The following is a 14,122-nucleotide window of genomic DNA, read 5'->3' as shown; positions in this document are numbered from 1 at the left end:
TCATCGAGACATTTAGGGCAATGAGGGTTTTAATGAACTTAGGAAGGAAGTTAATGTCCAAGGAAAACAACATTAATGACTGGAATTATGGAATAAAATGGTCTTTTAAAAAGTATCTCCTTATAATTTTTCAAGACAGGAGATAATAGGGAGTGTTGGATAGAACAAAATGGTGAATATTTTTAAAGATATGGTTCCGTAAATTTAAACTAAAAGAAATTAACATCTGTACGCCATTGAAATTAATTTAGTTTTTCTTTAAGATTTATTAATAATCGTGACGTAGGATGACGATATTGCATAATGATAATAATTTTTATTAATACTATTGATATTATTAATTGAAATCGAGCAGATCATGTTATCTTCTGATAATTTTTATCTACCTCACTTTAACTACATTTTATTGATTCTATATGAATTCAAAACATCAAAATCAACAATAAAAATTTTTGGTAAGCATTTACTGTAAATTCCTAATTAAACGCGAAGAATAAATATCCGCGTAAAATCGCAAGAAGCATCCTTCGCGGATTTTAAAATCTCGCCATTATTTTCTGAGAGTTGAAAATTATAAGAAAAAAGGAGAAAATTTGAACATTCGTGATTTTTTATTCTCGCGATTTGATACAGACCAGCGGGATCGCGGAATTAAGTACTCGCGTAATATAAGCAATTTACAGTATTTCTTTTTTAATATCAGGGTCTGCAAGCTGCTGTGACCTGTCTGTGTTTTGCCTTCTCCATTGAGTCAATTTTATCGCAACAGTTCAACAACCACAGAGGGCGTGAGTACAATAAATTAACCTATACTTTTACAGAGGGCATGTCATTGAGTACAATAAATTAACTTACACTTTTACAGAGGGCGAAAGTATAATAGATTAACATGCACTTTTACAAAGGGCGTGAGTACACTAGATTAACTTACACTTTTACAAAGGGCGTGAGTAAAATACATTAACTTACACTTTTACAAAGGGCGTGAGTATAATAAATTAACTTAGACTTTTACAGAGGTCGTGAGTACAATAGATTAACTTAGACTTTTACAGAGGACGTGAGTACAATAAATCAGCTTACACTTTACATGTATAAACTGGAGAGAAAAATGAATATCGCATTATGCAGAATGCACAGGCTCCTGAACCATTACTTTTTCCCCTCGTGAATATTTCATTTTCCATGTCTGGATCTGACATAAAAAGTGAAAAAAAAGTTCTACAGAATCAAAAATATCAAAGAAAAGAACTAATATATTTATACATGTACATCTATATATCATAAAAATCATGATCAACAATCACTACGAAAATGTTTAAAAACAGATTATGTTCGTGATAAAGCTAAATAAACCGTCGCTTAAATTGTCAGCCCTTCTTTTAATGAAAACCTCTTCCTCATCTGTTTGATTTCTAGCGTGGACGGTGGTGTTTAAGATCCCCCGAGGCGTCCGTCCCCCCGGCTTTAGCAGTGTGAACGCCTTCTGGACGGCCAGCGGACACTACAACGGCGAGGATGTGACGGCCATGAGAGACTTTACGGCCAGCAGCAAGCTGTACAAGTCTAAATGGCTGGATGACTGGAACAAGAGGAGCTTCTCCGCTGTATGTATTTGTAAAACATATTATGATTACTTACGTGTATTACGTGTACGTATCACGTTTACGTATAACATGTACGTGTTTCGGTTTACATGTTAACTACTACGTTTAAGGATCACGTATTCCGGCTCACGTAATACGGTTCACGTATTAAGGTTCATGTAGTCAGGCTCACGTATTATAAATGCTCGTTATTACGGCATACTCATTACTTATTATTGCGTTTACGTTTTACGTTTATGTTTAACTTTTAACTATTGCGTATCGCGTTAGCATCATTTTTCATTCAAACAATTCAAAATTAAAATGCGCTTAACAATTTTAACTTAAGACTATCAATTTAAAATTTCTGGGCGACAATTACCTTTCTTTACTTACACACGGTACATCCCTGTTTTAAGGTCCGTCTGTCGGCCTACAAGGATAACAAGGAGGTGGCGTACGTGGTGTTTGACAGCATGGGTAAAAGTAGGAACGACTGGCTGGACTGTGGGCGGATCATAGAGTCCAGTTATACCGACATCACCACCGCCACCAAAAACTACTGCGAGATGAAGTAAGTCCATTTAAACAACCTTCACATTTCTAACTGGCAGCGTAAAGTTGCATACTTATAATGTTAAATATGTAATAGTACCATGGTTGTGTCTGCCCAATAATAAGCAAAATATGCCCTTCAGAAACAAATTAGAATAAAGTGATTAGATATGTATCTCAAGTTCATGTATGAAAATCAAATTAGGCCATTGAAAATTGGTTTTATAATATATACTTAAGACAACGGGGGTGATATTATTTATGACAACTGGAGGAAAAGGGATGGGGTGGCTTGATAATATCGATCATTATAATTTAATTTAAGTATAAAAATAGATATGTACTATTATACAATTATTGAAAAGGGGAGATAAGTCACAATTAACGAACCGCCTGATAGACCTTATGCATTAAGTACAATTGTGTCTTTACAGCCCAAATACAGGACGTCGAACTTTCTTCATCAACCATCAATACGGTGGATGTACATCAGACGCTGGCTGGTTCATGTTGAAAGATTATGACGCAACCGGTGAATGTCAAGAATGGGACGTCATGTCGGGGACCCCCTACTTCTACTATTCGGCATCGACCACTCTAGTTAACTGGAGCTCAGGTAAATAACTAACTTTATCATAACTTATCCGTCACGTATTTCAACGGCCTGAAAAGAAGTTAATTTCATGGGTTATGTTTCTCTTCAGGAAACAGAGGAACTGCTGACGTCATGGTGGTTTCTGTTATGGGTAAGTTCATTAAATATTTTATGCTACATGTATAATTTTCGCGCGATAACTTATAGAAATCAACTTTAAATTAAAAGTATTGTCGAGGATTTCATTTTCATTACAATTGAAGAAATAGTGATTTAGCGCGCAAACTTTTTATCTTTAACTTTGAAGATATTTCAATATTGTGTTTTGTTGAGAATCTTTGATTCTTTGTGAAAATCTTGGATACTTCGCAATGCAAATATCTGAACTTTACCTTTTCTGGGTGTTTCAACTGTATTGGTGAAGGTATTGTAATTTAGCGCTCGAGCTTTGGAAATTTAGCCGTGTATTTAATGGAATTTTTAGTTTTTAGTTGTAAAAGACCTGATTTTTTTTTTATGACAGCCTGGGATATGGTGTTTAAGGCGGTGGAGGGCGTGGTCCCTCCCCAGGGAGGGCTCCGTCAGCTGTGGTACTCCTCCGACACCCTCAACAGCGACAACCCCGCCGCCCAGACCCTGACCAAGGACCCCTACCTTGTCTACAAATCCAAAAACGTCGAGACCTGGAGAAGTATTCCCGGATTTTTCATTGAAAGTGTAAGTGCTATTCTTGGAAATATTTTATTGTATCAGTTCTAAAAGTATGCATTCTTAAGGTGGACTTCTAACGCGCTAATTTAAAAATGTGTAAATATTAAAAGTGTGTGCTAGATTAAAACTGATATAGGTTCATGTGTACAGAAACTTCAATACCTGATTTTGAAAAAAAACAGAATGACAAAATATTTGAAAAGTTAAAGGTCTGGATAAATTGTACCTACAAATCCAGAAATCCCCCCTAAATGTGACAATTATTTTGTTTCTTTGACTTTGAAAGTTATGGATGGAGCTGAAATGAAGCTATCAAATTGATACGTTTTCGAATTAAGTTTTTAATCCATAACACGTAATATTTTCCAGGTAAAGTATGCTTACTTCACCAATGGCGTCGAAGTAGCGTTCATAATTTTTGACGGAAGGGACGCAGACAAAAACGGATGGTTCAACGACGACCGAATCCTGTACTCCTACTGGACAGATATAATCGGTTACACCAAGGTCGGCTCCAGTATTGACGGGTAAGACACCATCAAGGGAGGTAGAGATTCTTCAGTCCTTTTTTGCGAGAATTTCGTTATGTTTGGATTATTTTTTGAGAAGTTGAAGAGTTGGGGGAGGTCATGAAATATTGTAACGATTTTGTCTTTATTTTCAGAGGCAAATTTTTATTATAAGTTTTTCTGAAATTTTTGTGACTGCTGCATGTGCTTGTGGGTTTGTTTGATGTTAAACTCTGTAGAAATGCTTATAATAAACTACAGTTACTGATAATTTTATTGATGATTTTATGAAATAAGATAGTACGTTTGATAACATCGATGATTTAGAAATCCAGATTTCTCTCTCGCGAGTAACACAGTTCAAACGTTGAATTATTCTTTTTGACATTTTTATTACATGAGTAAAATTAAGTTACACAACGCTTTACAATATCAGTAAGCCTGCAGCTTTCTTTCGCGTGCGTTAAATTTTTCCGAAATTAGCGCATACATTTGACCATTTAACAGTCTTTTTCTGTTTCATCATGCATGTTAAAAAAACGTATACCGTAAAACGTTGATTTACTGAACACTTCTAAGGACACTTCTAAGGACTCGAAGTTTGACATGTTTGTTTTTTGATTTTAATCTAAAGTGATGGTACTCGGCGATTCAGTGTACACAAAGAACACGGAGGATGTCCGAATGACAAGGCTTGGATGAACATTCTGGACTCTTCGGATTCTAGCCAGCCCTGCTCATGGGATCAGAATGTCAGATCAAGACCATACTTTTTGTACAGCAGCAAAAAGACTTGGGCCCTTTGTGAAGCTAGTGAGTCTCTCTCTCTCTCTCTTTCTCTCTCTCTCTCTCTCTCTCTCTCTCTCTCTCTCTCTCTCTCTCTCTCTCTCGTATTGTAATTGGTACCTTTTTATCAAAGAATGTATACTGCGAACTATTTTATCTTGAAAAAACCCAACTATTTCTATATTCACAATCCCATAACAATTTCGAAAATGAGAGAAACTTCTTACAGACGGTGCTTGGAATCAGGCAGAATTTCCCGCGGCTGAAACCATGGCTATCTTCGTCAAAGGTAAAATTATTGTAGATATGTGTTTGTTACTTACTAATACAGTTCTACACATATAAAAAATACGAAGACAAGGAATAAATTTAAGATATTAGATTTCTCATCCTTTGGAATTAATCTTAAGAGTTTTTAATGAAAAGAACTATGGAGTATTGATTTATATATTTTTCTGACAAAGAACATTAATCTTTAGTTAATATTGTTTGTGTGAGAAGTACTATTGATTGATAAATCAATTAGTAAACCATGAATCCTGTCACATAAATGCATTAGTATAAAGGGTTAATTACCCCCGTAGGTTGGCGTATGGTTATGAAGGTAGCGCATACCATGTCCATCTCCCCGGCATCCTCCGTCTATGACCTTTGGACCGGAACCTACACTCTAAACGAGTTTGACACGGACGCCCTCACCATAGCAACGGGGACCAAAACTTACAAGTCCAGCGTGGTGGACAATTGGAGCAGCTACCAAATCTCAGCGGTCAGCTATAGCTTTATTGCCTGACGTCATGACGTCAGGCATATCTAAGGTTTAAAAGTTGCAGTCTCCGAAACAGTGCAGACAATGGGACAAGCAATATCATGATATTTCACAAAAAAGATTAACCGATGCATGTTTAAATAATTGATGAAAATGTTATATGGCATGTAATAACAACAGCGAGCAAGAGTTTTCAAGTAAAAGGGACGGTCACCACGCAGAACAGGTGTGTAATCCTGCTTTATAAATAGAACAGCATTCCACCATATTTGAACGGTGAAAAAGGGGGAGGGGGGTCATCGCAACAAGTTGTTACCTATTGTCTATTACGGTACAATGTAAGAAATGATTGGTGTTGGATTATCATTATTACAAGAGAGTCATCAGTTTGGATTAAAACAAATATATATTTATACAGCTGGAATGTTTACTGGAGGAACTAAATCGCCAAAGCGGGGTATGACCCCATTTTCGTTTAGTTAATCTTGAAAAGGGAACATAACTCGCGTGTCTTATTAAATGTGCATTACCACATTTAAAAACTACTAATTAAGTGTGTTTTTTAATTCGATAGATTTCTTCCAAAACATCCGATCCAAAGTGTAATATACATATATGTAGCTGTTACAAAACAAATGACAACAAATTCATCTAACCCTCCCCCCCCCCATGGATCTCTGCCAATGGATGAATTCATGCGTTGCGTGAACGGTAAAGCAGGATTTCGCGCCAAAATATCTCATTCATAGTTTTTGTGGGTCGATTAGTTGACGAGTCTGTTGGGATCATGCAAATACCCCAGAGCACACAATGTGTTTACATCACAGGCACGTAGCATCGGGGGTTGGGGTGAGGGAGGCTGCTTCCCCCTCCCCTCTTTTTTGACGGCTGGCACATTCTTAACTTTATAGGATAAATGGAAATTTGCCCCCCCCCCCCACTTTTGTAGGAGCGGCATGCAGTAATGAAAAGTTCTGCAAATAAGGAATTCTAATTGAATTGAAGTTACAGTTAGGGGTTTTTTTCATGAATTTGAGAATTCACCCTTTTTTAATTGCTTATCAAGATGATTTTAATGAAGCTGCCCACACACATTCAAAAACAATACGTGTTTGTATACCCTCTCATATTTCATAAGGTTGGAAGTTTAAAAAATGCCTTTCAGTTGATTTTGTAATTAATATAACAAATACAATTTGAAAAAAAACGACTATTTACTTTCCAGCTTTCAAACTTACCTATGTACCTATATGATATGTGTGCATTCCTAAAAAATGAATTAATAAAATAAATGAATGCCAAGTGATATATATGTACATGTTCTAGATCGAAGAAAAGACTAACATTTCGTCTTAAATTTGCATGTTCCATTTATAAATTTATGATCAGCAGCGAACATTTAAATTCATTTCTGATAAGATAGCCTAATTGATACATGCATGCTTCCATTTAATAATTTTGTTTAGTCAGGCAAGCTTTTTGGAAAGCTATTACTTGTTAACGCCATAACAGTCCTTTATATACTGTGATATCAATTTTCCTGGTTTTAACGTTAGTCTTCTTTACCAATTACATTTCCAAAGATATCATTTTCTTCCTTTGATAAACATACAAATTCGTAGACCGACTATAAAGGACGAAATCTATGAACATTTAATATGTTCAACGAATATTTATAGAACACAGTACATATATTTGAGGTTTTACACACATAAGCATTTTAAAAATTGCAAATTAGTGTTCTCTTAGTTAAAACTTAACATCTACATGTAAAAAACAAATTATACACAATACCTATATCTGTTACAAGATTTTTTTTCTGTCTGTATATTCAGATCAGGGTGAGTTTTTACTCCAAGGGGAAGGAGACAGCGTACGCGGTGTTTGACGCCCACGGTGTTACTGACAAGAACAGTTGGTTTGACTGTAGCCGGCTGCTGTACACGGCCTATGACGATCTGAACCGCCTCAAAGCAGTGTCATACTGCGGCATCCCGGGGTACCTACTCTATTTGTGTCTTTCTTTCATACATGTTTTACTGGAATTTTGTATACTTGATCCATTCCCTGCATGTTTTTATTTTTAGTATTATTAAAAATGTTTGCAGTCGCGGATTTCGACCCAAAATCTGCTTGGAAACATCAAAATAAATTTCAAATTAATAAATTCAGATAATAAATTAGCAACAAAAAGGGCTTGAGACCCCCTTTGTAAACAAAAATTATCCAACAACCCACGCCCCTTTGAAAATTTCTGGATCTGCGCGGGATTTATGAGTTTGCTTCACATAGCGATTAAAACTATTATTATGTCAAATTATGGCGTATTACCATGAGCACCACTCTTTTTCACAAAAAGTGTAACACATTTTTAGTCTATTATGTCCAATGTCTAGATGGGACTTAATATTTTCAAATGAAGAAGTTTTATGTGAAAGTATATTACATATTGAAAGCAATTAGTCAGGATAAAAAAATTCAGAATTACCGTATTTATTCTTGATTTTTTCAATATTCATCAGTGACGGAAGTTTGGAGAGGCGTTTCTTCATCCAGAATAATTACGGCGGCTGCAGTAATGACGCCGGGTGGTTCCTCGTGGTGGAGAAAGACACCTGCGCGTGGGAGCAGAGGACCACCCGTCCCTACTTCCTGTACAGTGGCCTGACGGGAAGGGACCTCCAAGACAGTGAGATATCATTTACTACTGTTGACATCTAAGAATCAAATATGCGATATTCAATTTTCAACGAATTAAATACAAACTTTCCGGGTAAAAGATATACTAATTGATATTATCATATTCATATCTCTAATCAGTATTTTGCTTTTCTAATTTTTCCCTGTTAGAAAATATCTGTTAGAAAAAATTTAAGACTGTTGATATAATCTATAATGATTTTGATTTCAGACATGGTAATTGCTGACTTATTCTTGATTTCTGTCGGTAAGCATATTGATATACTAATTACAACGTGCGGTATACTCAATAATTAATTTTATAAAGCAATGTTTTCTAATTTTTTATTTTTCTCTTTTAACTTATCTATTTTTATTCTTATAATAAAACATACAGTGATGGACAATTGCTTCCCTAATCCTTGCCAGAACAGCGGCACGTGCTATGACGAGGGAATGGACTACACGTGCACATGCACGGGAGACTGGTTAGGACAAAGATGTACCGACAGTAAGTGTTGTCAGTCGCGTTATCATATTCTCAAGTGGTAGTACCAACTTTGATACTTATCATATACGTGTATGGCTATTAATAATAACAGAAAAAAATAACGAAACTAAAGAAAACATTGAAATAATACACTAAAATACCTGCGGAGTACTGAACATATTTGATGTGATGGGGATATTTCAATGCAATTTGAAAAGAATGCTGAAAAAAAACATTTTGCAGAAAATGGTGCATGGGGTTCGTGGGGATCTTATGGCACATGCTCAAAAACTTGCGGAACCGGAACTAAAACAAGAACAAGGACTTGTGACAACCCTGCTCCTATTGGTAATGGTGCCGCATGTCCAGGATCCTCAAGTGATGACGCAGATTGTAACACTCAACCCTGTCCAAGTAATGAATACGATATTCTTTAAGCTTTTGATTGTTATTTTTTTTTTTTTGGTTTAATTAGCAACAGGTTATCCAAAATATGATGATTTTTTTTTATTTCTGAATATCAATTATTCATTATGTAGACACAATTATCTGGACTAGAACAAATAAAGCTGGTTCTATGCAGATGCGTAGCGTTTGCATTAATCATTTTTTTGGATAAAATCAATGCAGATTCGTTTGTTAATTGTAGTGGGTTTTTTTTCTTACTCAAAAGTTGTGTAGTTTTCAAAATCATTTGTTTTCAGTTGATGGAATGTGGGCAGACTGGGGGTCTTGGGGGACCTGTTCCACTACGTGCGGGGGAGGTAATCAGAACCGCACCAGGAACTGCACCAATCCGGAACCACAGTACGGGGGCGCTGACTGTGTGGGGAACGCCCAGGACTCGCCTCAGACTTGTAACACCAACCCTTGTCCCAGTGAGTCTCAGTATTAATGATGATTACGTCGAATACTATAAGTCATTAAACAGCAAATTACTGTGACGTTTCATAATGTTAGATCGGCATTACTAAATCCGCTTCTATTACCATTAAGACAATCTGAGTATATTTATTTTTAAAAAACTATGAGGTTACATGTACATGAATACCAATCATATTCTTATTTTATATTATTCTTAAGATTTACACTAATTGTAGGTTAGTTTCCCTAAGAAAGCCATTTGTTCATACTTCTATATCCTCCCTGCAAAATTGTCATGAATGAAATGTTGATTGACACTAACTTATAGGCATAATTGATATATGTAGTTGACGGTGAGTGGGCAACCTGGGGATCCTGGGGGGACTGCTCCGTCACGTGCGGTGGAGGGTCCCAGTGGCGGAACAGGACGTGCACCAACCCCGCCCCTCAATATGGCGGCAGCGACTGTGTGGGCAATAGCACAGACTCCCCCCAAGACTGCAACACCCAGGTCTGCATAAGTAAGTCTGAATCCTTGTTTGTTTCAGCTGTTTAATAAAGCTAATAAGTTTTTAAAAAATTGATTTTTCTTCATCGTTTTAATATTTCTTTTTATGAAATGAAAATTGAAATGAAAAATGAAATTCATTTTTAAATGTATGTTTGACAGTTTTGATTATCATATCTTTGTGTGACAGTTGATGGATCTTGGGGTAATTGGGGTCAGTGGGGCACGTGCACTGTGACTTGCGGGGGAGGAAGGTGGTCTAGATCTCGCACCTGTGACAACCCCGCCCCCGCTAATGGAGGACTGGATTGTCCGGGGGATATGTCGGACTTCAGCGATTGTAACATTGACGCCTGTCCTACGGTGGCCGCAGGGCAGTACCAACAGGTATGTAGCATTGAGGATGATGTGTCCTCGCGGGGAGGGGGGGGGGGGGCATATTTCATTGATTACCCTCCTGGCCCACATTTCCATCTCCCCAACCCCTATTTAAAAATATATTGTGCTTGGCTTCTCCAAAGATGTAGCTCTATGGTCTGTCGATTCCAGAAAAAGCTACAGTTGAAAATCCACGGCAATACCGTGCCCAAATAACGATATTTATGTTAATCATTTATTTGTTTTGATCAAGACGTTTGAAAACATACTAAATCCCCGAGCGTTCTATTTGAAATACTTTTTGAGACATTCATTTGTACACAGAATTATTAAGTTGATATCAATTTAAATTTCCATTTTAAAAAAATGACTCAATCACCTCTACATTTTATTCGTTATAACAATATTTTGATATTCATCGAGTCTGTTCCGAGCACTCGTCTGTTTATGGATTATTCAAAATATTAAAGGGACTTAGACACGATTTTAGATCAAAATTTTCATTTTGATTTTTTTTACGTATAAAATGGTTAACTTGCTCATTTTGAATGATTGACCAAAATTTGAATGTTAGAAGTCAAGTTATAAGAGAGATAGAGAAATAAGAAATCATTGTTATGTAAACATAGCTCGAGTCTTATATTTGTTTACAAATAATGTAAAGTATGGAATTACCATTTCTTTGACCAAATGACTCGTGGCAAACAAGGTAAACTTATTTAATGTGTTCATAGATAATATGATAAGCAGAAAAAAGCAACATTTGATTGAGACTTATACCAATAAAACACATAGGTAAACCATCTCAAGGCTCGAGCTTTGTTTACAAAACAAAGATTTTCAAACTCTGTATCTTGCATATAACTCAATATTTGACTTTCAAATTTGTGACAAACCATTAAAAGTACCCATATTTATCTTTCTAAACAATGAATTCGGAAAAATAAAATTTTAAATTTTGAGTTCAAATCGTGTCCAAGTCCCTTTAAAGTTAGATAAAAGAGAACTCAACAAAAAATTAGGAATTTTAAGCGGGAAAAACAGTTCGTTAATCATGCATAATATGTGACAGGTCATTTTTTTCATTTTTGAATATTTGCCGCATTCTCATGCCTAAACGTTTTCTAAACATTTTCTTTATTTTCAGAACTGTCCTTCTAATTACTTCACCTGTATGAACGGAACAATTTCCTGTATCCAGGAACAATACAAATGCGACTGTTCCAGCGACTGTGAAGACGGAAGTGACGAACAGGAAGTGTATGCCGGATGTTCCTCCTCACATATTGTGAACTGTATGGCACAAGCGTCGGGTAAGAACTTACAATGGATTAAGAGAGAGAGAGAGAGGGGGGGGTGGTAAATGGTTTTTTTTGTAATTATTGAAATAAATACACAAAGTAAAAAAAAGATGTAAAACGGTTTGAACTGGTCAATGCTATTCAACTTTTAACTCGAATCAAAATGATTATTTACAGGTACAAAAGTCTTGGCTTCCCTGTTTTTGATGGTAGTCAGTGCCATCATCGCTTCTCTGCTCTGAGGAAAGTTTCAGCTCTATTACACATTCTGTTAATTTCCTTCTACTCTGTATTCCACGAATCTGGCAACCTGGTCAAATTATATGATTGTGTATCTGAGTTTTTGTTGCCATTGTACATGTAATATTGTTCTATAATTATATATGTGTTTACCAGTTTTTAATGTGAACACAGGCCGGTAGAATAATCTGTTCTTCATAAATGTGATTTTTTTTGACTGAAATAAAAAATAATAGAATTTGTTTTGACAGAATAAAAGTGTATGTTGTTTTATTCTTTCATGAATAAAAACTTTCTTTGACTTGTTTGTTACATCTACCTGTAGAAACCTTAGATCGTATGTATTGGATGTTTTAACTTCATTGTAATTGGATATTTTGGCCTCTCTGTCTTTCGGCCTGTCTCATATATAGCTGTATCATGGGTTTTTTTTTTATCAATCTCAATGAAATATTACATCTAGCAAGTCTGCAAACCCTTTAGTATTTATATCTGTTTAAGTATTGAATTTTAACAAGTGAACTATAGATAGATAAGCAAACTATCCATCAGATTTACCCTTAAATCTTATACATGATATTTGTACCAAATAAATATTTATGATTTTAAGTAGAGAAGAAATCCAAATATGTTAACTTAAGAGTTTGAATATTGTCTTATATCTTGAAAAACTCTCCCTTTAAAGGAGATCATTAAATTATAAAAAAAAAATTGCCACGACCAATCAGCGCGCTGAATGTTCACTCAAATTGTCCCCGAGTCCTTCTGCGTGTCGGTGAACCATTACCGATACTGTAAAAGTAGAAATATTCGTTGAGAATTGAAATTCATTATTTTTCGTTGGCAGTATAAATCAAAGAAATTAAATCCATGACAATATTTTAACCAAAGTACTGTATTACTGAATATGAATACAGAGTTGATAGGTGATACATTTTAGAGATTAATATGAGACGACATTAAATACTAACGGAATGTTGTTTTGTTAAAAAATTGCTTCTACAGTACTGTATTTGTTTCAATACATGGAAAACGAATAAAAACCCTGTGGTATACTGACATATTCGACAAGTGTAAGTGTTCCGACCTCACACTTGTAAAATATAACTAATGCTGTTTTACTGAACAAACGTCCTTAACCATTTTAAATCTCCACGTGTTAAGTCCATTTGTCCTCTCGTAATGGAGTCGAGCTTTTTATTAATAGAGTCTAATCCCTCTAAATCCAAAGACCCAATTTATACAGCCGTAACGGTAGTACATTGGTTAATACGCTTTAATAAACATATCAAGTGTTTATCAACTTACAGGCTTCTCAGGTCAATGGACCGAGGCCTTTTGAAAATTTACTTAAATATGGATTGACATAAATCCACTTTAAGGACAATCAAAATTCTTTGGATAGATTTAACTCTGAATGTATTTAATTTGATGGAATGTTGGAAAGGCGTTAATCCATTTTATAAATAATACGTACTTCAAAGACAAAGTTGTGTACTTTTGTTTAAATTTAAATAATACACATTTAAATTCTCAAACTTTTGAAATCAAAACTGTTATCGATGTTTTAATGTATCCTGTTAATTTATTATAGTATGCAAACCTAACTGAGTTTAATTCACACTAATGACGACATCTGCATTCATTTACACAATAAAATGCTTTCTTTGGTGATATGAGGGTAGCGACATTGCAAAAAAAAAAAACATAACCCGCGTTAGTCGGACTAAAGTGAGTTCGATCTCATTTTAGTCGGACTAAAGTGAGTTCGATCTCATTTTAGTCGGACTACGGCGACCGTAGTTTGTGATCGAACTCGCTCGTAAGCTTTTCCGCCGACAGATGTTTTGAAAATCGTCATTCTTGTCTATATGTTTATTTAAAACATTTTTGTTATGCAATCCTTTGTTATTTTAAGCTATTATATAGCATAAAGTACTTGTAAATTTGAAAACAAATCCAATAAGTTACCTGTAAGTGTCCAATAAGTTTTTAAAAAACTGTCCATTATTTTAAAGAATGGACAGTGAAAACTGCCCAGTAAAAATAATGGATAGTAATTGTAAACTTATTGGACAGGTACAGGTGATGTGTAATAAGACAAATACCATGCAAAGCCATACATCTGAAAACAAAATGAAAATTAATTAA

The 14,122-nt window shown here is 35.3% G+C and overlaps 1 protein-coding gene across 1 annotated transcript; it reads left to right on the top strand.

Moving 5' to 3' along the window:
* Window positions 1-132: 132 nt before the first annotated feature.
* Window positions 133-12,272, top strand: LOC128179925 (uncharacterized). Its single transcript, XM_052847607.1, has 21 exons — window positions 133-172; window positions 704-788; window positions 1,420-1,607; window positions 2,006-2,160; window positions 2,576-2,757; window positions 2,846-2,887; window positions 3,260-3,453; window positions 3,817-3,974; window positions 4,591-4,769; window positions 4,972-5,031; window positions 5,327-5,511; window positions 7,347-7,510; window positions 8,034-8,200; window positions 8,423-8,458; window positions 8,588-8,701; window positions 8,924-9,094; window positions 9,385-9,558; window positions 9,892-10,065; window positions 10,243-10,439; window positions 11,578-11,743; window positions 11,909-12,272. Exons 1-21 carry the CDS (start codon window positions 170-172, stop codon window positions 11,971-11,973), a joined length of 2,859 nt encoding a protein of 952 aa, XP_052703567.1. The 5' UTR covers window positions 133-169; the 3' UTR covers window positions 11,974-12,272.
* Window positions 12,273-14,122: the final 1,850 nt, after the last annotated feature.

Source organism: Crassostrea angulata, chromosome 4 (genome assembly GCF_025612915.1).
Source record: "Crassostrea angulata isolate pt1a10 chromosome 4, ASM2561291v2, whole genome shotgun sequence".
Lineage (NCBI taxonomy): Eukaryota > Metazoa > Mollusca > Bivalvia > Ostreida > Ostreidae > Magallana > Magallana angulata.
This window is presented reverse-complemented; position numbering and strand designations above follow the sequence as displayed.